The sequence below is a fragment of the Nerophis lumbriciformis genome, linkage group LG29, assembly GCF_033978685.3.
Source record: "Nerophis lumbriciformis linkage group LG29, RoL_Nlum_v2.1, whole genome shotgun sequence".
NCBI classification, from domain to species: Eukaryota; Metazoa; Chordata; class Actinopteri; order Syngnathiformes; family Syngnathidae; genus Nerophis; species Nerophis lumbriciformis.
This window is the reverse complement of record NC_084576.2, coordinates 7,469,972-7,495,813: the sequence shown is the minus strand read 5'-3', so window position 1 is coordinate 7,495,813 and position 25,842 is coordinate 7,469,972. Positions and strand designations below refer to the sequence as shown.

The 25,842-nt window shown below is 42.1% G+C and overlaps 1 protein-coding gene across 3 annotated transcripts; it reads right to left on the bottom strand.

The window, feature by feature from the left end:
• Nucleotides 1–77: 77 nt before the first annotated feature.
• On the bottom strand, nt 78–25,721 carry nsd2 (nuclear receptor binding SET domain protein 2). 3 transcript variants are annotated; one of them, XM_061925107.1, is made up of 22 exons: nt 25,575–25,721; nt 23,864–24,496; nt 22,659–22,821; nt 22,410–22,573; nt 21,913–22,239; nt 19,172–19,316; nt 16,347–16,426; nt 16,166–16,253; nt 15,984–16,099; nt 15,825–15,914; nt 15,628–15,754; nt 15,348–15,548; nt 15,087–15,266; nt 8,434–8,590; nt 8,166–8,368; nt 6,146–6,249; nt 5,805–6,074; nt 5,628–5,744; nt 5,286–5,427; nt 2,834–2,940; nt 597–792; nt 78–530 (listed from the first exon to the last, which is right to left on the bottom strand). In XM_061925107.1, exons 2-22 carry the CDS (start codon nt 24,470–24,472, stop codon nt 256–258), a joined length of 3,861 nt encoding a protein of 1,286 aa, XP_061781091.1. In that variant the 5' UTR covers nt 24,473–24,496; nt 25,575–25,721; the 3' UTR covers nt 78–255. The 3 variants fall into 3 exon arrangements, with proteins under 3 accessions (XP_061781091.1, XP_061781094.1, XP_061781092.1); XM_061925110.1 differs by lacking the exon at nt 25,575–25,721 and adding an exon at nt 25,347–25,405; XM_061925108.1 differs by lacking the exon at nt 25,575–25,721 and adding an exon at nt 24,604–24,749.
• Between the last annotated feature and the right edge of the window lie 121 nt (nt 25,722–25,842).

Here is a 25,842-nt window from a genome sequence, read left to right as displayed (position 1 = left end):
GGTTATGAATCATGACAATTCTGCACATAAATAACAAGCTTTGAAAGTGTGCTGGGGGAAGAAGGGGCGGGGCCTGATCCAAGATGGCAGCACCTTGACTTTATGACGTTAAAAAAAAGAAAAAGGCCTTTTGGTGGAGGTTTGTTGTCTGCAGCGTCGCCACAGGAAGTTAGTTCAGTGCAGGAAGAAAAAGAAGAACCTGAAGAAGTTGGACGAAGACTTTTTTTCATTCCATGGAGTTTTCTGGAAGGTCACTTAGGCTTCGGCCGCTTTCCTCCTGGAGCGCTTGCCCTTCCCCTCGCCGACGCGCGCCCTGCCGGCCTTGGTGGACAGGATGGCGGCGGCCTGGTCCAGCTTGAGGCGTGCCTCCTGCTCATCGTGCTCCATGCAGCACAGTTGGGCCGTGGGTGGACACGGGCGTAGCGCCCCCTCCTGGTGGACCTTGCAGAAGGAGTTGGGGCACAGCTGGCAAAAGGCGTCAGAGTTCTTGCCGCAGACGTCGCAGTGGTGCCACGGACAATCCCAGCGACCTGAGACAGCACGGAGAGGGTCAAACGTGCAGCCTGGCGTTAAAGACGCCGTGTTAGGGAGCTCACCGAAGGGCCTCTTGGAGAGGTTGAGGCAGGACAGGTGGAACGCCTTGGTGCACGTCTTCTTGCCGCAGATCACCAGCTGGCCTCCGTCGCCGCAGCGGAAACACTCGTCGTCCGACTTCTTGCCCTCCGCTCGCCTCTTCCTGCACTTGCGCTTCAGCCTCTTGCCTTTGGGCTCGGTCGCTGCGCCGCTTGAGTTCTGCGGAGGTGAGGTGCCGCCACAAACACGTTAGCCATCGCTAATAAACACAACACAAGCAATCTGCAAGAGAATAAGAAGGCGCAGCAGGCGGCATCAGTGTTAAAGTTAAAGTACCAATGATTGTCACACACACACACACACACACAAAGTGTGTGAATATGTCCTCTGCATTTGACATATCCCGAGAATCATTTTGGTGATTTAACCCCCAATTCCAACCCTTGATGCTGAGTGCCAAGCAGGGAGGTAATGGCTCCCATTTTTATAATCTTTGTTATGACTCGGCTTAGGTTTGAACTCACAACCTACCCATCTCAGGGCGGGCACTCTAACCACTAGGCCACTGAGTAGAGTTTCTAAACACTCAGTGTTTCCATCATTGTGGAAAGTCAAGTTCTGCAAAGTTGGGAGGTTTTTTATTTTATGATTTTTATGTGCATTGGAAAATAATCAGTTAGCAAAACACTTATGTTTAAAAATTCACTGTTTAAAAAAAAAAAAAAAAAAAAAAAAAAAGTATAGTATACAAATTCAGTGTATTAAAAAAAAATTCTGGTTCCAAGACGGGATCGATTGCTTCAGTCTTAATTTACTGGAAGTAGGAAGCAGCAAATGTTTATACATTAAACGCTCAATTTTTATACACTGAATTTTTTTAACACTGATTTTTTTTTATACACTGAATTTTAATACACTGTATAAACATGGGGTATTAAAAAAACAACAGTTTTTTAACACTGAATATTGCAAAACACAGAATTTTTAAACAGTTTTTGTGCACACATTTTTTAAACATTAAAAATCAAGTGTTTTAAAATCCAGTGCATAAAAATGTTCAAACAGTTTTTGTACACTTAACACTGTTGTATACTCTAAATTTTGAAACAGTTTTTATACACTGAATTTTTAAACACCGAGTTTTTATACACGCATTCTGCCAACAATTTTTTTTACAATGAAGTCATCAGCATAATTTAATGTAAACAAGTCTACTATAAAAAGTGATAAATTTGTGTAAAAAAAAAAAAAAAAGCGTTTACATAAAGACACAATTGAGCCCCTCACCATTTGACTATAATGTTATAAATGACTACCGTATATATATATACTATGACTATAATGTTGAACATTAACTGTTCCCAAATTAAGCACGAATGCCATTATAACATAATAATAACAATCAATGACATTTAAAGGTATTATTCATTACTGTAGTACTTTTGTCATTGGAAGGTGCATTATTTTAAAAGGGTAAATAAATATCAAAATAAAATATCAATATTTGTTAGCAAAAACTGCACTTCACTGAGTATTAAACATCTTGAAGTGCAGTTTACCCCCAATTAGAAAAAAACTGCGTGGGCTGGTTTGTTTTGTTATATTTAATGACATTTGTAATGACTGTTGTATGTTTTGTTATATTGAATGACATTTGTCATGCCTCTGGAGATCCTTTTTAAGGCCTTTTAATGCTTTTTAAAGGCCTTAATATTCTCAAAATCCATTTGATGCTTTTTATGAATGTCGGTGTGCAGCATTTAAAAAATAATTGACTTACATAAACCGTATTATTCATTGTCCTGTGACAAATAATAAAAAAGTGATGAATTTTGAAGGTCAAGCTCTTCACTACAAAAGATTTTGGGTTGTGAGCGTTTCTCTTCAAAATGTCTCAACTCTCCTGACGATGTGAAAAAGGTGTCGTTAAATGAAGAAGCACATGAGAATGAGGTGAGATCATTCCTTCGTGAAATTAGCGTAGGAAGTGACGGACAATGTGAGTAAACGCCGTGCTTAGCTTGACTCGACCAGGAAGAGGAAGTCGGCGAGTGGAAAAAGTGCGAAGCGATCAATTTGGAAGATATTTGTCAGATCAATGTCAGACTTTAATTTAAAAGATTTTAATCAACTATTTACTCACCATAAATTTTCTCAGGCAAGTTTTGTATTTTCATGTTTTTGCAAACGTGACAACTGCATCTTAAATGACCCTGACAAAAAGTAGGCGGCAGTATTTTGATGGGCTTTTTTCCTTTACCTTGGGTCGATCTCCCAGGAAGCCGCTGCAGTTGGGAGCGCCGCAGCGACACACCGTCTTCTCGTTGCCCAGACAGTCCAAGTTGTAGTTGAAGGTCAGCTCGGTTCCTGCCACAAGAACATTTGTTTGCTGGTGGAATCACACGGCAAAATCTACAACACAATGTATATTTGAACGATACAGCCATCTGTCTTCTTCTGCTTCAGTTGTCAGAAATAATTATGGTTCAAAGTGTATAATAAATATGTCCTTTTTTAATAAGATTCTAAATGTCAATCAGGATTCTTCTTCTTTGTGAAGACGTGTAGATTGAAGACTTTTTTAAAGTGGATCATATGGGGACATTGTTCATGAATCCAATCCATCATTTAATTCCACATACTGACATGCTAAAGTGTTTTAAGTTAGATTTTGTTAAGAAGTGTTGAAAATTGTGGCTAGCAAGTTATATTTTGCTTTGCATATCATTTTAGCTATTTGCAAATTCACTATATCCTTCAAATGTCAATATTTTAGATTCCATAAATGAAGGGTTTGAGTGTTCTCTAATGCAACATTTTGTATTATTCTAACTGACCTTTTTTGCAACACGGTGAGTGAATGAAGTGTACTTTTGTAGTTATTTCCCTAATTTCTACACATTACATTCAATGCGGTTGTATCATTTTCTATCATTCTTCTACTTGTTCATATCTGCTTACTTTCTACCTACCGTATTTTCCGCACTATAAGGCGCACCGAAAAACCACAAATTTTCTCAAAAGCTGACAGTGCGCCTTATAACCCGGTGCGCTTTATATATGGATAAATATTAAGATTCATTTTCATAAAGTTTAGGTCTCGCAACTACGGTAAACAGCCGCCATCTTTTTTCCCCGTAGAAGAAGCGCGCGGTGCATGCTGGGATATGTGACGTTTCATTTCCATTTGTGTGTTTATGTAAAGACCCCAAAATGGCTCCTATTAAGTGTGTTGTCTGTCTAATTATAAATAATGCAGACGAGGCGTGTTAACTGAGTTCTCAACGTTTACTCACAGCGTGCTCATAACCACATTCTAACTCCCAGCATACAACAACGCTTCTCAGGGCTACCGCGCATGCTCGTAACTATCGTTGCATGCTGGGTAGTGTAGTTGTTATATTTGCTAGCTCATAACAGCACATTGAGAGACACGCTTACGCGCTTAATTCAATACTCGCCGTCATTCCGGGTGGATTGACAAAAGACCTCCAGCCGCTAGATATTGGTGTCAACAGGGCATTCGAAGCTAGACTGCTAACTGCGTGGGAACAATGGATGACAGAAGGCGAACACACCTTCACTAAGACGAGGAGGCAGCGCCAGACGACGCCAACATATGCCAGTGGATCGTAAATTTGCCCAACTTTTCACTTCGGACACCGAAGACGAAGGATTTACGAATGAAGAATAACTTCAGAAAGTGAGCGCTATGTTTATTTTGTGTGTTGTGACATTAACGTTCGAGCAACATTATGTTGCTATTGCTCTGCACTATTTTGAATTTTACTATGTTTGTGATTGCACATTTGCGTACATTTTGGGAGTGAACAGAGTTGTTAGAACGCTGGTTTTTAATATATTATTAAAGTTTGACTGACCTATCTGACTGTTTTTTTGACATTCCCTTTAGCGCAGCGTAGGCGCGGCTTATAGTCCGGGGCGGCTTATTGGTGGACAAAGTTATGAAATATGCCATTCATTGAAGGTGCGGCTAATAATCCGGTGCGCCTTATAGTGCGGAAAATACGGTACAATTCTGTTCAAACGTAATTCTCACTTAATCTTCTCTTGTTCGGACACTGTACATTAGTTTGGGCCGATACTACACATGTGGGCATCGATCCGATACAGAGTAGTGACAGTGTTGGTCATGTCAATGCTGACACTTGTGACTGACACAAATGTTGGACATCTTTGAACGATTGAATGTTTGATCACTATTAGAATCAGTCAAAACAGAATGCAACAATATCAATTCAATATTTCCTACTAATGGCTCTGATTTGAATCCTTTGGTTTTTGCCCTTAAAGTTCAGAGATTGTAAACAACGACTAAAGATTTTGTGATGATAAAAAATATCGATTAACCACTGTAGTACGACCATATACTGATGATTGACTTGGTATCGTTATTGTCCAATATTTGTATCACTCTGCCCGCCTTTGTTCAAGAGCTATAGCTTAGCGGTTAGCATTTCCTCCTAGTGTTTAGCTAGTTCTCGTCGTCTGGAAGAAGAAGTATTTATTTGCCGACGTGATTGCTGATTTAGAAACGGCTGACCTGAGGGAGGAGAGGACACGCGTTTGTTCGCTTTTCTCTGTCAAATTTGTGTGACCCAGCTAGAGCGTCATCAACATGCATTATCACGATAGTATTAAAAGCTCTATCGTCGGCAGGATGATATGATTTAGATTTTGAGTGCAAAGACCTGATGGGATATCGCAGACGGCGAACAAGCCGACTCGCGTGTCGCCGTTGACGGTCCACTTCTGCGTCTCGCAGTTAGGCTGACAGCTGTGGTTCATGAAGCGAGAGTAGTTTCCTTTCGGACCGGCGTCGATGATTCGGTCCTTTGAGGAAGAAGACGAAGCGTTAATGTCCTGCGGTGACGGCGGTGTACGTTTGTTGTACTGCCGACTGTGACGCTGCAGTGCACTGTCCTGCAACGCTCCCAATGCAGTACCAGTCATGTCGCTCCCGGCGGGGGAGGCGCTGCTGAGCACGCGGCGCCTGAATGCACCAAGGAGCACGGCGTCAAACGACCACAGACCTTGTCGATGGTGAGCATGTAGAAGTCTGTGATGTTGTTCTCATGCGCGTACTTGATCCTCGCCCTGCATTCGTCCTCGTCTACCAGCTCGCCGATGTACTCGTTGACAAACTCGCCCTGTGGAACAAACGCCGCGTTAAGACATCTGAGATGCCGCCGCGACGCGTCTCTGCTCACCTTCTTGATGTCCCGCAGTGAGATCAAGCCCCAGCCCTTGCCGGGGGTCTTGATGATCTTGGTCTCGGGGTAGCGGCGTTTGGTGAAGTCCTGGTTACAGCAGCGCTGCCCGCTTGGACACACCTGGGGGTGGCACTCGTACTGCAGCATGCGGTTCAAACACTCGGACTCGAAGCCGCAGGGCCGGTCCACCGACGGCTTGCAGTTACACTTGGGGATCTCGGCGATATCGGCGGCGTAGACCTGGACCTTGCCCACGGGTTTGTTGACCTGAGGGAGGAGAGGACACGCAGTGAGGAGCAGTTCGGCGGCAAAGAGTGCGTGTCGCTCCCACGTCACACCTTGATGGACTTGTACGGCGGCGGCTTGCGGTTTTGGGCCTGGGCTTCCTTGGCCTCCAGCTTCATTTTCATACTCTTGAATCGAGCTTCAGCCTCCATCAGAGCTGAGGAAGGCAAAGCAGGAAACATTTGATCCAAAACTCTTTTGTTTTCCAAACTACAACTTAGGTGTACCTTCACTTCCGGGTACTTTCCGATATACTAGTGGTCTCTCTTTGAGCAATAAAGAGTGCAAATATTGTTAGACGTTACTGGCCCTGCCTCGTGCACACATAAATCTAACTTAAGTTTGGGTTAGACAGTTGACATGCACGTTTGAGCGCCGCTCAGAGATCGACACAATCCTGCCATAAACCATCGGAACTAAGAAAGTGGTCGACTAAATCGGAGAAAACAAACCGTTAGAAGAATGTCCCTACATGTTAGCAGCCTACCCAGCAAGCTGCAGCTAGCCTCAGCGGCATGCAGCCACGTAAGGTCAAACGACAACATTTATCCATAAAACTATAGGGAAGCTGCAGCTGAGTCCTGACTCGACAAACCCAGATGTCAGCATGCAAACCAGCTTTATGAAAATATGCATCCATTTTTCTCAGTGTAGCTTTTAATGTTATCGTAAAATTGCGATGTTGAAGGCACATTCTAGCTGTGTCACGCAAATTTGACAGAGAAAAGCGACCGAACGCGTCTTCAGTGCCCTGTAGCGTTCTCGCAAACTGCTTCCTCTAGAGTGCAGCAAAGTCGCTTCTAAATCAGCAATCATGGCGGCAAATAAATACTTCTTACAGACGACGAGGAATAGCTAAAAACATACCACACTACACATATGCTAACCGCTCACTGCTAAAATAGAGCTCTTGAACTTATGTTCAAGAAAGGCTGGCGGAGTGATACAAATATTGACAGTAACAATTAGGAGTGTCAAAAAAAAAAAAAAAAAAAAAAAAGATTTTCAACTTAAACGCGATTCTTATTTGTAACGATTCTTTATCAATGAAAAAAAAAAATTGTTTTAAATTTTAATTTTTTCCAAAAATCTGTCCACTTTTGTAAATGTTTGGGTACATTTTTTATCAAACAAAACCAGTTTTCTTTTAAATAATAAACACATTGATCACAGCTGAATGTAGTTAATCATAGAACTTGCACCCAATTTCAAATCGAGAATGTATTCTGAATCGAATCGTTACTGCCAAGAATCGAAAGGAATCGAGTGGTGCCCAAAGATTCACAGACCTAGTAACAATACCAAGTAAATTATCAGTCTATTGTCAATACGACAGTAGTTAGATCGAGATGTTCTTAATATCACAAAATCTTTTGTTGTTTTTCAACAAGTACCACCTCAGAAAACACTTGGTTCCCCAAGTACCACCCTAATGACCAATATTAAAATACAGTAGCATAGTAGGCTATAGTATTCATTAAAAACATGGCAGAGGTTTTATTTAACAAGTAAATTTAGTAATTTTGGTCACTGTAACTTTACACAAAGTTTAATCCGTAACACTGGTTGAAGATTTAATTGAGTGATTATTTGGCGTACCAGTTTGAGAACCACTGCTCTGTACAATATTATTACATGTTTGTAGTACATGCTATTGTAATGGTTTGCGTGCAATATTTATTTTTTTAAAAGGCAAGTTGCAACTTCAAATTGTGGTATTTTGGGAGGGCCACGCAAATATTAATTGATTTCATTGGCCGAGGCTGCTTTGAGATATGAGTGTTTTGAGTTACAAGCTGAGTCGTGGAACGCAATGTGCTTGTAGGTTGAGGTTCCGATGGACCAGTACTTCCAGGGACAACAAGAAAGGGTAGCCTTGGATGAAATACTTGTGAAAATGTTAAGAGTCCCAGACCGGAAGGGGGACATCATGTGGAGCTGCTCGATTACAGACAAAAGGGCCAAAGAGGAGTATAATAGGGCCCCTTTACGAGACCCATTTAGTTGAATAGCCCGTAACCAGAGCATTGGCACAGGATCAGATGTATTACAGCTGGGCAACTAGATCTTTACCAGTCTTAAAGACTTTCCCGATGCCGGTCTTATGGTACTTGCTGCCTCTGTCGCCCTCCATGTAGGGAAACACCCGTCCCTGATGGGTCCAGAAATAGTCTTTCGAGCCAAAGAAGAAGACGGGGAACTCTCCGATCTCGTGGCGAAGGTGCTGGATGTTGGTGGGGATGTTTCTGGGATGCTGGATCTCCGCAGGCCACCATCTGAGGAGGACAAGGACACCAGAGTGGGAACGTTCAGCACTGAAATGTTTGTGTGTGCGTCTGACCTGTAAGTTCCCAGTTTGACCCAGATGATGTCTCTGTATTTGGGCTTCTTGCCAGCCCGGCAGTCGTTGCAGAACCAGCTCCCATCAGGCATGGCGATGTTCAGGCAGTCAGGGTGGAAAGCGGCGGGACAAGACTCACAGCACAGCAGCTGCCCTCCTGCACCGCAAACAAAGCACTTTTGTACTTTTACTTTTTCAATACAGCGCTAACTCGGTTTTTGTATGGCCCACTTTCTGTACCATTCAGTCTCAGCAAAAATGTTCACTAAACGTTTTTCATACCGTACGATTAGAGATTAGGGCTGCAATGATTAGTCGACAACTATATTTGTCGACAATAGTCGTCACTCGTGTATTTACGGGCGGAAGTTAACACTGGCAAAAACATGGTCAGTGGTTACATGTAAAGCGTGAGGATATTTCCTCTTATTCTTGTTAAAAACATGAATACCTCGCTCATTTAGCAAAACGGACCTTGTTTTTATGGCAGTACATCTGCGTACGGCAGCATTTGAAGCAGAGACATGTCTTCTACCTTGCTAGCTAGCTAACAAGGTTGAGATGAAGTTGTGTGAAAAATAACTTTAATCTATCATTTCAGCCAAAGTCAGCCAGCTAAACTTTGTCTACATCAATTCAAGATAGACTTCTACACATTGATTCTATTAGAGAGCTAAAACTGCCAAGAGTTAATCAATAGTCACTATATCAATGTGCAGCTTTTTAAACATCACTAAATGCTTTTCTTTTTGAGGAAGTAAAATTTAGTTTTGTTTGTTTTCATTGTTGCTATTTTAACTGGGTTTTTTTAAAATCCATAAACAAGGTTAATTGTTTCTTTTAGCACTTTGCCTTTCCTTTCATTTAAATGGACAACATTTAAATAGTCATTTACATTTTTGTAACAGCTGAATAAGCAGCACAGTTACAGTATAAATAAATATTTATGAATGAATTAGTCATCTTTGTTGTTCGTAAGCACATGCTTAAAATAACTTAAGCTGCATTTAGAATTTGATGGAAAAATTAAATCCATCAAATATGCGTATGCTTAATTATCTAATTAATCGACTAATTGTTAAGATAATCGTTGATCGATTATCAAAATAATTGTTAGTGGCAGCCCTGCTAGGGATGTAACAATATGAACATTTCATAACATGATTATTGTGACCAAAAACTACCACGGTTATTATTATGGCGGTATTGTTGAATGTGCTCAAAAATAACCTATACTCACAGTAAAATTTTGTGATTTTTTTTTTTTAAACTAAAATAATTTAATCGACTTCGAGGTTTTAAAGGGGCTGTTTGCAACATTTACACAGATGCCTAGAGAGCCCCAATTCTCCAATATATTTTAAGCGTTATATCCCGCCCTCTTGCGGCTTCTAGGACTTAATGACGTAAATACAGTGCTTTATTAGTATCGGTATACAGCAGGGCTCAAATTTTAACTGCGGCATTTGCCGCGACCGCCCTTGTCATTTGCTGTAATGCCCTAAAAATTTACCAACATTTACGGCAACAACATGCCGTGACCACCCGTGACTTTTTGCTTGTTAATGGAGTAGGGATGTAACGATAAACGGTAGAATGATAGACAGTGGTAAAATTCCAGACGGTTAGTAACACCATTTCAATTTTTATTTACCGAAAAGCCGTCTTTTAGTAATGCATTTTAGGCAACTGCTTACTTCCTGAACACTGAAGCATCACAGGAGCAGGAGACATGGTGGCGACTCCATGGACTTTGTTTTGAAAATGCTCCCTCCGAGCTTAGTTTCAATCGCTTCTACTTCTGTGGAGTCTCGGTGTGCGATTAATAGCACACAGAGGAGAACAATATTTGATGTTGCAGTTTCATTTTGAACGTGCAGCTGGCATCCTTCCGTCAGCTGCTGGGACTGAGAGTTACCATGCTGCAGGCGATGTGTCGTGAACGTTGTTACAACTTGTTTATAAAGTTTGTAATTTGTTTACTGGGATGTTCACTCCTCCTTTATTTAACTGCTAACTTTGTTAGTGTTCCAATAATATCAATACTAGCTCAAATGTTTTGTCATCTCATCAAATTGAACGCTGGCTGAGTTGTCCATGAGGCACAAAGATTGTGTGCTAGATGTGAGGTGTCACTCATCTTTATTTTTGTTGGCCAAACTGTTGCATGATGGTTGTTGAAGAACAACGCTTGTTTATTTGACTATATCTTCATTAGCCAAACTGCTTTGTATTTTATATTGTTATCAAAAAGTAAATACCATGTTTTTTTGTTTTTTTACATTACTTGTTTTTTTTCATTCCACAAATTAATTACTTTAAAACCATTCATGTGTCTTTTGTTAATGTTCTATGGTGTATAATTCCTATATGACATATTACTACTCAAACTCTCAATGGATCTGTTCTGATACAGCGTGTACATGTACACACATTAGTACCGTATTTTCCGCGCACCTAAAAACCTCCAATTTCCTCAAAAGCTGAAAGTGCACCTTATAATCCGGTGCACCTTATATATGGACCAATATTGAGCCACAACAGGTCTCGCAACTACGGTAACTACGCCAACTTCATTTTCCCCCTTCTACAGCTGCTTACCGTAGAAGAAGCGCTTCTTCTTCTACGGGGGAAAATGAAGTCGGTGGCTGCTTACCGTAGAAGAACTTCTTCTTCTACGGGGGAAAATGAAGACGGCGGCTGCTTACCGTAGAAGAACTTCTACGGGGGAAAATGAAGTCGGCGGCTGCTTACCGTAGAAGAAGAACTTTTTCTTCTACGGGGGAAAATGAAGTCGGCGGCTGCTTACCGTAGAAGAAGAAGTTCTTCTACGGGGGAAAATGAAGTCGGCGGCTGCTTACCGTAAAGACCCAAAAATGGCTCCTATTAAGAGACACGCTTACGACGCAGAGTTTAAACTCAAGGTGATCAGTCACGCAGTAGAACACGGGAATAGAGCAGCAGCGAGAGAATTGAACATTAACGAATCAATGGTGCGGAAGTGGAGGAAGCAACATGACCTGCGCCAAGTAAAGAAGACTAAACAGAGTTTCCGAGGGAACAAAGCGAGATGGCTACAGTTGGAGGACAAACTCGAACAGTGGGTTGTTGAACAGAGAGCAGCAAGTAGAAGTGTCAGTACAATCACTATTTGTTTTGTTGACATTCCCTTTAGCCCAGCTCCATCTAATGGATGTATAACGTAACCCCAGCCTCTACTGTAGCGTCTATTCTATGCACCTTATAATGCGGTGCGCCTTATATATGAACAAAGTTTTAAAATAGGCCATTCATTGAAGGTGCACCTTATAATCCGGTGCGCCTTATAGTGCGGAAAATACGGTACATGTACATAACTTCAAAAATACCTCTCTCTGTGAAAATGTAAAACTAGAGATAAAGGCATCATGTAATAAAAAATCTGACACGCTGATACTATTAATGAACAAAAACACAAAATTTGTCTTTAAATATATAGATCCAGAATGTAGAGCATTTTATTAGGTATTACAAATTATATGATGGCGTCACGTTCACACCCCAACACTGTTTTACCAAACACAGTGAATAGTCATGATTAATAATCGTGATTTCAATATTGATGAAAATAATCTTTATTATTTTGTCCATAATCGTGCAGTCCTATGTATAAGACTTGACCTCATATTAACACTATTTTTATCTATATGGACAAAAAGTGCAGTAACGTTTTATAAACCCCGTTTCCATATGAGTTGGGAAATTGTGTTAGATGTAAATATAAACGGAATACAATGATTTGCAAATCCTTTTCAACCCATATTCAATTGAATGCACTACAAAGACAAGATATTTGATGTTCAAACTCATAAACTGTATTTTTTTGTGCAAATAATAATTAACTTAGAATTTCATGGCTGCAACACGTGCCAAAGTAGTTGGGAAAGGGCATGTTCACCACTGTGTTACATGGCCGTTCTTTTTAACAACACTCAGTAAACGTTTGGGAACTGAGGAGACACATTTTTTAAGCTTCTCAGGTGGAATTCTTTCCCATTCTTGCTTGATGTACAGCTTAAGCTGTTCAACAGTCCGGGGGTCTCCGTTGTGGTATTTTAGGTTTCATAATGCGCCACACATTTTCAATGGGAGACAGGTCTGGACGACAGGCAGGCCAGTCTAGTACCTGCACTCTTTTACTATGAAGCCACGTTGATGTAACACGTGGCTTGGCATTGTCTTGCTGAAATAAGCAGGGGCGTCCATGGTAACGTTGCTTGGATGGCAACATATGTTGCTCCAAAACCTGTATGTACCTTTCAGCATTAATAATGCCTTCACAGATGTGTAAGTTACCCATGTCTTGGGCACTAATACACCCCCATACCATCACACATGCTGGCTTTTCAACTTTGCGCCTATGACAATCTGGATGGTTCTTTTCCTCTTTGGTCCGGAGGACACGACGTCCACAGTTTCCAAAAACAAGTTGAAATGTGGACTCGTCAGACCACAGAACACTTTTCCACTTTGTATCAGTCCATCTTAGATGAGCTCAGGCCCAGCGAAGCTGACGGCGTTTCTGGGTGTTGTTGATAAACGGTTTCGCCTTGCATAGGAGAGTTTTAACTTGCACTTACAATATGTAGCGACCAACTGTAGTTACTGACAGTGGGTTTCTGAAGTGTTCCTGAGCCCATGTAGTGATATCCTTTACACACTGATGTCGCTTGTTGATGCAGTACAGCCTGAGGGATCGAAGGTCACGGGCTTAGCTGCTTACATGCAGTGATTTCTCCAGATTCCCTGAACCCTTTGATGATATTACGGACCGTAGATGGTGAAATCCCTAAATTCCTTGCAATAGCTGGTTGAGAAAGGTTTTTCTTAAACTGTTCAACAATTTGCTCACGCATTTGTTGACAAAGTGGTGACCCTCGCCCCATCCTTGTTTGTGAATGACTGAGCATTTCATGGAATCTACTTTTATACCCAATCATGGCACCCACCTGTTCCCAATTTGCCTGTTCACCTATGGGATGTTCCAAATAAGTGTTTGATGAGCATTCCTCAACTTTATCAGTATTTATTGCCACCTTTCCCAACTTCTTTGTCACGTGTTGCTGGCATCAAATTCTAAAGTTAATGATTATTTGCAAAAAAAAAATGTTTATCAGTTTGAACATCAAATATGTTGTCTTTGTAGCATATTCAACTGAATATGCGTTGAAAATGATTTGCAAATCATTGTATTCCGTTTATATTTACATCTAACACAATTTCCCAACTCATATGGAAACGGGGTTTGTATATCCCAGGTGTCGGCGACCCGCGGCTCCGGAGCCACATGCGGCTCTTTGATCACTCTGATGCGGCTCAGCTGCATACTTGCCGACCCTCACGATTTTCCCGGGAGATTTCCGGGAAAATTGTCAGTGGTAGCATGCTATAACATGCATGCTACTACCAAACCCCCCCCGTGCGTCGGTTGAGGTGGGCGGGGTTTGGTAACGGGGGTGTATAATGTAGCCCGGAAGAGTTAGGGCTGCATGGGATTCAGGGTATTTGCTCCGTTGTGTTTTTGTTCCCGAAATGTGTTTGTCATTCTTTTTTGGTGTGGGTTCACAGTGTAGCGCATTATTAGTAAGAGTGTTAAAGTTTTTTATACCGCCACCGTCAGTGTAACCTGTGTGGTTGTTGACCAAGTATGCCTTGCTGTCACTTACGTGAGCAAGCAGAAGCCCCATACAACGTGTGGCTGGGCCGGCACGCTTGTTGTAGTGGGCGCTAAATGCTGTACCATCACGGCACGTTCGAGAGAACAGTTGCCCTGAAAGTCGTAGTCTGCCGGAAAAATCGGGCAGACTCGCGGGCCGCACTAACATTCAATTTTCATATTAAGGTGTGGGCCGCGTGTCTGAGACCCTTGGTTTATACATAGCACAAAGCAAAAAAAAAAACTTTGTATGCAGTGTTATTTCATTTTAATGTTCAAAAGAGTTTTGTGGCTCCCATTGTTTTCTTTAATTTGTGAAACTGGTCAAAATGGCTCTTTGAGAGGTAAAGGTTGCCGACCCCTGGTATATTCATAAGATGCCATCTTGCGGATTTTTCATTCATTTGTATTTATTTATAGTATTATTTTGTTTCTGCCATATTACTTTGTTTATAATGCTTGTGTTGCTTTCATATGCACATTCAGCTTTCTACTTGAGGTATATATATACATTTTGAATGTGTGTGTTTTTAAAAAAAAAAAAAAAAAATTTGGTTAAAGGATTTCAGTATAAGTAGTTTTTGAAAATTTTAAGCACATTTAAAATTACCGCGATGATAATAACCGTGATAAGAAATGTTCACATATATATATATATATATATATATATATATATATATATATATATATATATGCTCTTTGGAGGCCCCTGCCTCGAAATAAAATTATGTTTGCCTTGGTGCCTTTCCAACTTGTCTTGGTGCCCTAAAATATGAGCCCTCCTTTAAGGCAACACTTGCCTTGACCTTAAAAAGTTAAAATTTGAGGCCTGATACAGTACAACCCAACAAAAGAGTAACTGGATTTGCATCATGTTATGGGAAAGAAAATCGCTTTGGTTTTCGTACGACTCTGTTTGTGCGGGACCTTATAGAAAGGGTTTTGTACAAAGCTTTACCTTTGGAGCAGACAAAGCACCAGCTGACATTGACGTGACTGTGGTGGCTGTAGCCTTTCTTGGCGTGGAAGTGGTTGGTGCAGACGATGGCCGTGTTGGTGACCATCTCGCTGCCTGCGGCGACGCACAAATCGCCGACGTGGTAGGCGACGGGGCAGCGCAGGCAACGCATCAGCCGCCCTGAAGCACACAAGCAGGGTACGTGTTAGTCAAGAGCGTGTGCCAAGTGCGGCGACAGCACTGCGGGCCAGGGCGCCTCACCTTTAGTGGACTTGTGCTGCGTGCTGCAGCCATAGTGGCAGCTGAGGCAGGTGTGCAGCGGGCAGCGGAAGCCCTTGTTGTCGAACACAGTGAGGGGGCTGAGGCGGGCACACGCTTCATGGTAAAATTTGCCACAGTTGGCCACGTGGCAGCGACGCACCTCGCCGTCTGAGCGCTTACACGTGAAACACGAGTGGGCACCTGGCAGAGAAATGAAGGAGAAACACTTGAACAGGACGATACAACTACGTGATGTGTTTATAGTTGAGGATGTGCTTACGTGTGCTGCACTCCTGACACACAAGCTTGTCGTCTGCTTTGAAGTTTTCACTCAGGCAGCGGACATGAAACATCCCACAGCACTGGCCTTCACACGGCAACAGGTCCTCGCCGGCCTGCTCACACACCTGCAGAGAACCCGCGTATAAAAAAAAACTCAGTTATGCGATGAAACTGTTTCTCGAGTAAAAGACCCACCTGGCAAACAAACTCCTTCTTGCGATCGCACTTCTTCATCCCGTCCAGGCTGTCACTTGGAGAATCAGGACATCCTTCACTTCCAGAGCCCTACACAGCGAGGATAGACAAGTTCATCTCCGCGGGACGGCACATTCCCCCAACTGGACAAGGTCTCACCTCAAGTTCAGGGCACAGTGACAAGCGCCTCTTTTTTGCCTTTGAGACTTCGCTGGGATTATCTCCATTCTGCACTCGCTTTCTCTGCCGCTTTTGTTTCTCTGCTTCGTGGACGTCTGAGCAAGAGGGACATTTTGATTGCTAAGCAAAATCCACCTGCTGATGGAATGATTGTCGTTTACCTGCAAGAGGCACGTTAGACGTTTTTACTTCTTTGTCAATCTTCCTCCTCCTCTTCTTCGGCTTCTCATCAGCTCCCTCTGACGTGGACTGTTGACATATGTGATTTAATGTACATTCCCAAGCTCATTGCACTGATGATGTCTTTATAACAAAAGCCCAGCAGATGGTGTAAAAACTCACATTTTTTCGCCTCCTTTTGGGCTGCTGATTTTTGTTCACGTCTAACGCAGTTGTCCTTATCTGCTTCGATCTTCTCTTTGCTAAAACCACACAGTATTACATTTAAAACCCCATGCAGCGTTTCTTTGACCTTACAGCAGGGCAATTCAATAGTTTTGGGGGCCACGTTTCTAGAAACCCAAAGACCGAGGGTGGGGGAATTCTTAATTTGTATATTCCAGAGGAAAACTGACGAAAAAGAGGAACATTTATATCGACACAAAGTGCTGCCACGCAAGCCCCGAAAGAACATTTTTAAAATCAAGACTCCATTTCCTGCAATTGGGTGCATCTTTACACAACATTTTACCTTTAGATGTATTGTCATCTACCAACCTCTTTTGGCTGTCTTTTTGACACTTACATGTATTATGTAAGGCAGTGGTCCCCAACCTTTATGTAACTGCAGACCGGTCAACTCTTGAAAATTTGTCCCACGGACAAATCATGTGTGCTCGCCATACAGTAATAGAGGATATCTGCCTGTTACCTGACACCTTCTATGTCAGCTACTTCTCTTTGTTTTTAATGTCTATTTTCTGCTGGATCTACTCTCTATTTTATGCTGCTGCTGTCACATATACTGTAATATTGTACATGGTAATTGTTATATATTGTATATATGTTATAGACATAATATAATATATCTGTATATATAATATACTGTACACATATTATGTATATATTCGTATATATGTGAGATTTTATATCGCTATATTTATCATGTATTTATACCTGCATTGTCCTTTCCATCCTTACACTTCCCATCATTATAACTGAGCTACTGTGTTGAACAATTTCCCTTGTGGATCATTAAAGTTTGTCTAAGTCTAAGCTTACGAACTGTATCCCTGCAGACTGTATTTATCTATATTTATATCTAATGTAGGAACTAGAAATATTAATAACAGAAAGAAACAACCCTTTTGTGCGAATGAGTGTGAATGAGTGTAAATGGGAGAAGGAGGTTTTTTGGGTTGGTGCACTAATTGTAAGTGTATCTTGTGTTTTTTATGTTGATTTAATAATGTTGATTTTTTTATTTTTTTTTATTTCTTGTGCGGACTGGTACCAAACGATCCACGGACCGGTACCGGGCCACGGCCCAGTGGTTGGGGACCACTGATGTAAGGTACCACATAATTTTAATTTTTTTTTAAATAGTTAATAAACATTATTATCATTGAAAATGTAATGTAAAATTCTATAACATGCATGCAAATAACTCAAAACGTTTCCCATTTGGCAACGCTATCCAGTAGCCACGACCCCTCGGGTAAAATATACTTCTGGTGTTTTGACCTCTGTTTACGTCCGTTACGTATAAATATACCTTCTTCTATGGTTCGGAACTAACAGTGTTCGGATCCTAATCATCCAAATAGGATTAGCAGCAAAGTCGAAACCCGTTGACGTTGTGGCTTGGAGAGCGAACACAGGCGACAACAAGTAAGCTAACTTGATAATGCTAACCAGCCAGTTTGTTTCGGCGCCCCCGATTGTCTCCCGGTCCTGCAATTCAGCGTGGCGTTTCGGCAAAGATTAACAGCGAGTACCTGCGGCTGAGGCGAGCGTTCAAAAATTTTTTATTTAGATCCCACTTCTTTGATATTTCATTAAAAAAACGCAGATGTGATAGTTTCTGAAAGATTTCTGCGTTTTCGCGGACATTTCACATGCCTGATATTCCTAAGAGTCAGCATTCTCTGCAGTGGCCAGTTGAATAACCCCTGGTTGACAGCTTTGGAGGGGTGGGGTTTAAAGACACAAACACACACATATGCATGAGCGCATCGGGACAGACTTGAGTGAGATGGCTCCGCTACATTAGAATTTCACAAATGAATGTCGGGCTTACCCACAGCAGAACTGTAGTGAAATTGCTCCTCCACAGTTACATTTCACACGTTTTCATCAAAGAAGTAATAGAAATGGTTTACCTAAACCCGGTTCAATAATAACACTGGCGCCAACGTAAACGGTAGTAACCAGAACAATTCTTACAAAGAGTAGCAGCTATCAGTGCCTCATTTTGGTTCTAAATGAATGCAGACTCAGCCACCTGTAACAAGTGCTTGGCGGTGATATTGTGAAATAAACTTATTGTAAGTAATGTAGCGTTTCGACATAAGCACAGGGTTTGACGCTCTTCTTAAACATTATTGCTGACCTTAACCCGCCAACAGCAGCCCTCATAACACCGCTAGCGCCGCAGAACTAGGCCGTAACCACAACAACACAGCACTTCCTTATTATGCACCAATGACGGTTACAGTGAACAAGGTACATTCACAAAACCTCAAAATTATTACAATTACACTATGCAACACCAATGAGTTGGTTGTTTGCACAATCATGTTCTGTATTGCTGTTGGTTTTGTCCAATAACTATGACAATTTGTTGTGGGTTTTATTTCTAATGTTTGAATGTACTTCTTTTACCTATATTTTAGAAGTATTTGAATTTGTAGCCTGTTCAACTAGAATGTCACACAAATCCAAAAAATTAAAAGGCTTTTTTTTAAACACAAATTTGCATGTTTTCCAATTTTTAAGTACTGGTTTGGACGTATCGTCACTGTTTTAAAAAGTACCAATTTGGTACTGGTATCGGTTAAAATGCAAACGACACCTATGTCTAGACTAAAAAGACTAATAAGCAACCTTATTCAAAATGAATATTTTTGACTTAATGCGAGTGCTCCTCTGCATGAAGAGATGCTGTTCTGTAAACACAATATCTTTAATAAAAGGAACTATGTTCCTGAACAAACTTTTCCACTGACCTGGAGCTGAACCTGAAAGTGAACCATCTGCCACTTTGGTTCTGTTGGCTGGTTTCCTCCTCCTGTTCGTCTGTAAACGGGGTTGAGGTTGTCTGGGCCTTCGCTTCTTCTTGAGATGTACGACTGATCCTAGCACCATGTGATCCTATGACGTAAATCATTCAGGCGTTTACTGTAAGTGGCAGAGTGATTGTTGCCTTCTGGACCAGAGTACAAGTGCCTTCACACTTGTACTCTGGTCCAGACCAAAAGTTTGAAGAAGATTACCAGGAAGTAAGGCAAGGTTAACATGTATACCGTGTTTTCCGCACTATAAGGCGCACCGGATTATAAGGCGCACCTTCAATGAATGGCCTATTTTAAAACGTTGTTCATATATAAGGCGCACCGCATTATAAGGCGCACCACATTATAAGGCGCATAGAATAGACGCTACAATAGAGGCTGTAGTTGCGAGACCTGTTGTGGCTCAATATTTGTCCATATATAAGGCGCACCGGATTATAAGGCGCACTCAGCTTTTGAGAAAATTGGAGGATTTTAGGTGCACCTTATAGTGCGGAAAATACATGACTTGAAATTGTGTCAGCAGATCAAAATGTGCTCTCTGTTAATGGTATGCATGAAGCTGTGCCTGGATTGGACGGCACATGTGACGTGTTGCCCAACAACCTCAGATATTCAAAACAAATCATCGTCTGTACGTTGTCTATGAATGTTCTCATTCATCCAGTTCATTGTCATCTCAGGGTAATCAATCGATCGCAACTAGACTGTTTGGTTTGTCTTGGAAGACATTTCGCCTCTCATCTGGTAGGCTTCATCAGTTCCCGCTTATAGACTTAGATTGGTCAGATCCAGACTAGATCTGACCAATCTATGTGTATGAGCACGGTCGTCTGTACATTAATTTTTATTTATGGTGACCTGCCATAAATAAATTAGGACCGACACAAATAGATTTTGTGCTACTTTTTAGCACAGCTTGTCTACCAGAGAATAAGGCAACACAGCAGGAGGGCTCAGTGTTGCAACAACTTGGATGCACAATTTTTTTCAAGGCGGATACAGACAAATATTCTACTTTTCAAGACAAATACAGAACACTTTTTTATAGCTACTATTTTTAAAATGTAGATTCCCTACGAGACAGGAAAGAAGTCCCACACAATCTACACCATTTTTCTTAACCCACTTTTGTGTAATTTCACCTCACTAAATTATTTTTTTAATAGGTCTGGGCAATATGGCAAAAAAATGATCACAATTAATTTTTTTATTTCATTGGATTTTTTTTAATTAAAAGGCAGATTGTCCCGTGCAGAATTATACCGAGTAGTGTTGCATCCCTAGTGTTTATTACTGCAGTATCTTGTAATAGACATTACCGCAATGTTTGATAGAGGTAATATATGCACAGCTGTCATTTTGTTTATATATATATATATTTGTGTTTACTAGAGGTGCAACGGTAAAGGTAATCCACGCTACGGTCTAACTGGTTTTAGGGCCATGGTTTTGCTTTGTTTTTGGAATGTTTTATGAGGGGTGTAAAGAGAACAACTTTTTTTCCCTCTCAAAAGCTATTTTGTTTTTTTTGCAAGTCATCACAAACATTCTGTAGTAAAAGTATAATTGGTTTATTGACCACTATAAGACTTTTATTTCAAGTGAACATTTACTAAACAACACTTTCAAATGGTAAATTATTATTTGTACTCTTTAATTACTTGTATACATCAGTGCTTCTCACCAGTGCTTTGGCAAACGGCGACCCAGATTTTTTTTTTTAACTCAGTTACTGTAGCTTATGTTTAATAAAAGTACATTAAAGTGCATTTTGTAAAATAATGTGTACCAACACATAAAACAAAGTTTATGATTAGTTTAGGAACAAAATGTTTTCATCCACAAACTCAAAACTGATTTGAACACAAAGTGTCTGCCTGCAGAGTTTTTTAGTACATGTTATATCAGAGGAGTTGAATCTTTGCAGACACATGAACAAAACGTCAGATTAAAAATATTTAGACATTAAAATGCTCTTTTCTGATTAAATTAGTGGGTGTGTTATTCTCCCAGTCGGGACCAATACAGGAGTTCAGTCACAAAGACATTCTGTGCCTGGCTGCCTGCGAGACCATATTCAGGGCAGGATTACTGTGTGCTACAGTGAGACTAAAGTCTGTCGCTAAAGTTGCTGTTCCTTCTCAATGTTGTGTTTCAACTTCTATGCTTGTGTTAGATATATTTCTTTATTTTATTATTCTGGGTTGCACTTCCAGCTGTGTAAGGGAAGAGGCACAATGCTGATTGAACATTCATTACATTGAGACGAACCTGACTTTTGCAGCGGTGGAACGGGAGGTCGCGCACACACCAACACAAACATTTTCACAAACACACAGGCAAACATACAAAAGTACACACACATGATCACGGTCGATAAAGGTTGATTGTTCCGTATAGGATTATACCGAGCATCGATGCTTCACTACTGTTTACAACTGCAATATCTTATAACAAACATTTCATTAATCGCAATCATTGATCTCAATCAAATAATCGCCCAGCCCGAGTATAACATACCGGTAATCATTTCCCATATCGGCTTGACAATTATCAGTCCAATATTTATCGTGTACCCCTAAAAGCAACTAAACAATGTTTTTTAACTTACATTGTCAAGGCCAAGTTGACAATCAGAGTGTTAATTAACTTGACAAGAAGTATTTTCCGACCTGTGGGAGTGTTTGCAGTCCATCAAGCCATTCTCCTTGCTTAACCGCGGTCGTTTGCGTGTTGGTCCCCATGAAAGTGCCGTCTCTGGACTGGGAGGCTGCTGTGAGCTGGGCCAATGAGCCCAGCAGCAAGCGGGTCTCTGCCTCCATACCTGGTTCTGGCTTCAGCTTGTCCAGGATGCAGGGATTTAGGTGAGGACCGCTGTCATCGTACACAAAGGTAAAGGTGGCTAAGCGGTCATCTAGCGTCATGACAAGGGCCTCTGTGGCCTGGATCACGCCCATCTTCCACTGAGGCCGCAGCATACGGGGCACCGACTGAAGCGTCTGGACACACAAGGCAACTGCTAACTCACGCATCATGCAACGAATGGCACATTGTAGAAGCTTGCATTCAAGGAAAATTTTAAAAACTTAAGAAACCTTGTTTATCAAATGTTAAGGAACTTCAGTTTCTTTATGTTGCACAACGGAACATCCTCTACAAGTCTTGGTACCTTTTTGTGGATGACACAGGATGCCGGCTGGTTGTTGTGCAGGCTGAGCTCTTGGTACTGGTCCTCCCCAGCAAAGGACACCATGTTTTTCTCAAAAATGTAGCCCCTCTCTGGGGCATCTCCAAAATATTGTACATGGTAAGTGAGGCCTGATCTACTTTTACCTGTCAAACAAAAACAGAGTAGTTGAGGTAGCTGCTTAAAAAGTCACTACGTTGCCTTTTAAGACAGTCGAGAGGGGGAACTCACCGTTGAGTTTGAAGTGATGGTTGAATTCAGGGTCTGTGGTCACGATGCAGGGCCACCAGGGGTATCCTGACACCTTAGTCCAAACCACATCACCTACAGAGAATCTTCTCTGCATTGGAAACACTTTTGGGGTGTCCGCTAATGACTGACAGATGACAGCAGGCTGGAACGGTAAAGGAACATTTTTCTCACGTTCAAAATTAAGAAGCAACCTGCGTGTTAGCATCATCTGTTCGTGTAACAGGTGCTAGTAACAGTTACTTGCAGCAGTAGAACTGCTCTTTGCACGTACATGACAATCAGCAGTCCTAAAATGCTACGTGAAGATAGAAAAGTTCAGGGCGTCCACTGTGCGCTACTCTTGAATGCAACAATTGCTTGGATTTTACTCACGTCACACTAAATATGGTGGTCAAGCTAACTCTGTTCTCAATGGGTACCAGGTGCCGTTTAACTTTTCTCAAAGACAAAAATGCCTCGCGTTTGTTTTCGGCTGTACGAATAGTTCAAATCGCGAAAAGGATAAACGTTTTTTCAGAGTTCCTCGAGAGGTTTTTTAGAAAGGGCGGAAGAGTGCAAGATTTTACAAAATGACAACGAGAAAAGTAGCACACACTCCAGTCCAAGGGAGCAGTGTCAAAGAATGCACAAGTTTGGAGTGATCACTATTGTTAAAGGTTTGTTTGATATACTTTTAACGTTCAGTATTTCCCATTTAAGTCTTATCTTGATATTATTTGTATTTCTAAAAACACATTTGCTACAAGTGTTTCGTAAAGCACCAACTCGGCGAGTCTAAATAAAATAAACCAAATGTGATCAAAACCTAAAAGAGTTACGATTTTACCAAAGGCAGCAATCACAAATGACTCTTTCAGCACATACACAACGTTGAAATTATACTTATATTTTGATAAAGATGGGGGAAAGAAGGTGTACTCGTAAACGGCAACAAACATGGTTGCAGATGTGAAGTTAAATCATGAAATGCAACCACTCGACAAATCTTTGTTTTTATAAAGTAAGGGTATAGATTCCATTTCATAGTTAGATTTTTTTGCTCGTATCTGCCTTTAGTGGTAAGATCTAGGCCCCTTGCGTCATATTCTGTTTGCTGCAGAGTAGTCATGTGAGTTTGGTGGCCCACCACTTTGTTTACTTCCGCTCAAAACTCATGTGACAGAATACAACCTATAGAGACCAACCTCATCTCCTGCCTTGCAAACAGGATCAAAGCCGAGTGTCTCTTCAAGTGCGCCAGAGGAACCTGGTCTGGGTTGAGGTTTAGGGTTGGAAGGCCTCCCCCTACCCCTCTTTTCTTCCTGTCTTTGCTCTGGTGCAGACATCGTACCTTCAACACCGGCAGACAAACTGGTCCCGCCGGCGGAGCACGGCTCCAAGACTGGTGCCTGGACCACCTGGGGTATGGTTACCTTCAGTTCCGGCTCGCCGTGCGGACTGCAGGTGAGCTGGTGGGTGCCACTGGAAGGCGGGGATTCGGCACCTTTAAGGATGGGCGTCTCTGCAGCGCACAGCTTGGGTATGGCGTCCTGGTCCCCGTTGAGGACGAGGGAGGTGAGGTCTTTGAGCGTCTCGTGGCCGTGGTTATTGTGAGTGTGGTTGGACATCTTCTGGAGCACGCTGTCCTGCAAAGTGGCGGCCAGCTGGGCGGCGGCTTGGTCCATTAGCATTGACGGGTCCACACTCATGTCCCCCCGAGCTTTGTGCACGGCGAGGGACTCGGGCGGCTGCTTCATGCTTACGGGGTTGGCTGGTTCGGGCATCGATGGCAGGGAGCTCCCTTTGCTGTCCATTTCATTCAACAGCTTGTACACTCTCTGACAAATGACACACATGACAAAATGTTTAACATGTCAAAAATGTCACTCTTTCTTAAAAGAAAGCGTCAAAGCTACACCTGCAACATAATGTTCCCACTGCTTACCTGCGACTAAATGACACAAAATCACCAAATAAGGGTAGGTTTTGGCAAAAAAGATTACCTGTAAGCTTACTAGCATGCATACATAGTAACATGATGGATAACCTAATTACCCTCTTGCCGCGGACACTTCCAAGTTCCCCCTGGAGAAAGGACGAGCTAGCAGTTAGCGGCAGGCTGCGGTAGGGGCATGGAAGGAGTATGGAGGAGGCAGGCGCCGTGTGCAGCGATGCCCAATGAGGGCGAAGAGAAACAGCGCATCACCGGCTGAAAAAGCCGCGGAAATGGGAGCAGCTGACAAGTCCGCGAACTCCTATTGGAACACAGCCACGAATATAAAGGCTACTGTCGCGGACCCTCTCCGATCTCTCCAACACACCATGACATTCAACAGCGGAAAAGTATAGTCCTTAATCGACTGCCTAGCTAACAAGCGCCCTTCCCTAAAACTTCTTACCTCTCTATTGACTATAGTACTTTAAAAATGACCCACTTTACCATGTCATAATAAACCATGTGCTATACTGCTATCATATGAAGCAGATACAGTGTCTTGACAAGAAGTCATCGATTATCTCCAACCACACTTTGCTCACCGCCGTCAGCCATTACTAACCAGCAAATACACAAAAACCGCCATATAACGGCTTAATGCGAAATAACCGAGGTCCTGGTTTACCGGAAACAATACTATCACGCAGTCCAATACATCTGGTTAAACGACTGATAAACTCTGGAATATTTACCGGTTAGAATCGTCTCTTTTGTCGGCGCCATGACAGCTAGCTTCGAACATGCTAACCCGCTAGCCACCGAAGCTCATTCAGAAACAGCGTTAGCATCAGCTAGCTAGCATTGTGGCTACCTCGCCAAAATGGATGGTCGGCCCGGGCAAGTGTACTCTTCAAAAAGTCCACAAAGGTCTCCATCCGCGGCCTTGACAACAAGACAAAACACAGCATCTAGGGGCTTACCTGCCGGACGTCCACTCGGTCGTCAATGGGAAAAAGTGCTCTTATAATCCATCCTGGAAATCGGAGGATTTCATTCAAGTGGAATCAAAAGGCTTTTGCGGGTAACTCAAACTGTGAGGCCGACCAGCGCGAAAAATGCTCACTTCTGATTGGTCGACAGCTCGCAGTCGCAGCGCACGGCCGGTGCTTTCAAAAAAAACAACCGTAAGGAGTCGCCCACCTCCGGAGCTCGTGCCCCCCCCTTTCGCTCCATTTAGAGGTACACATT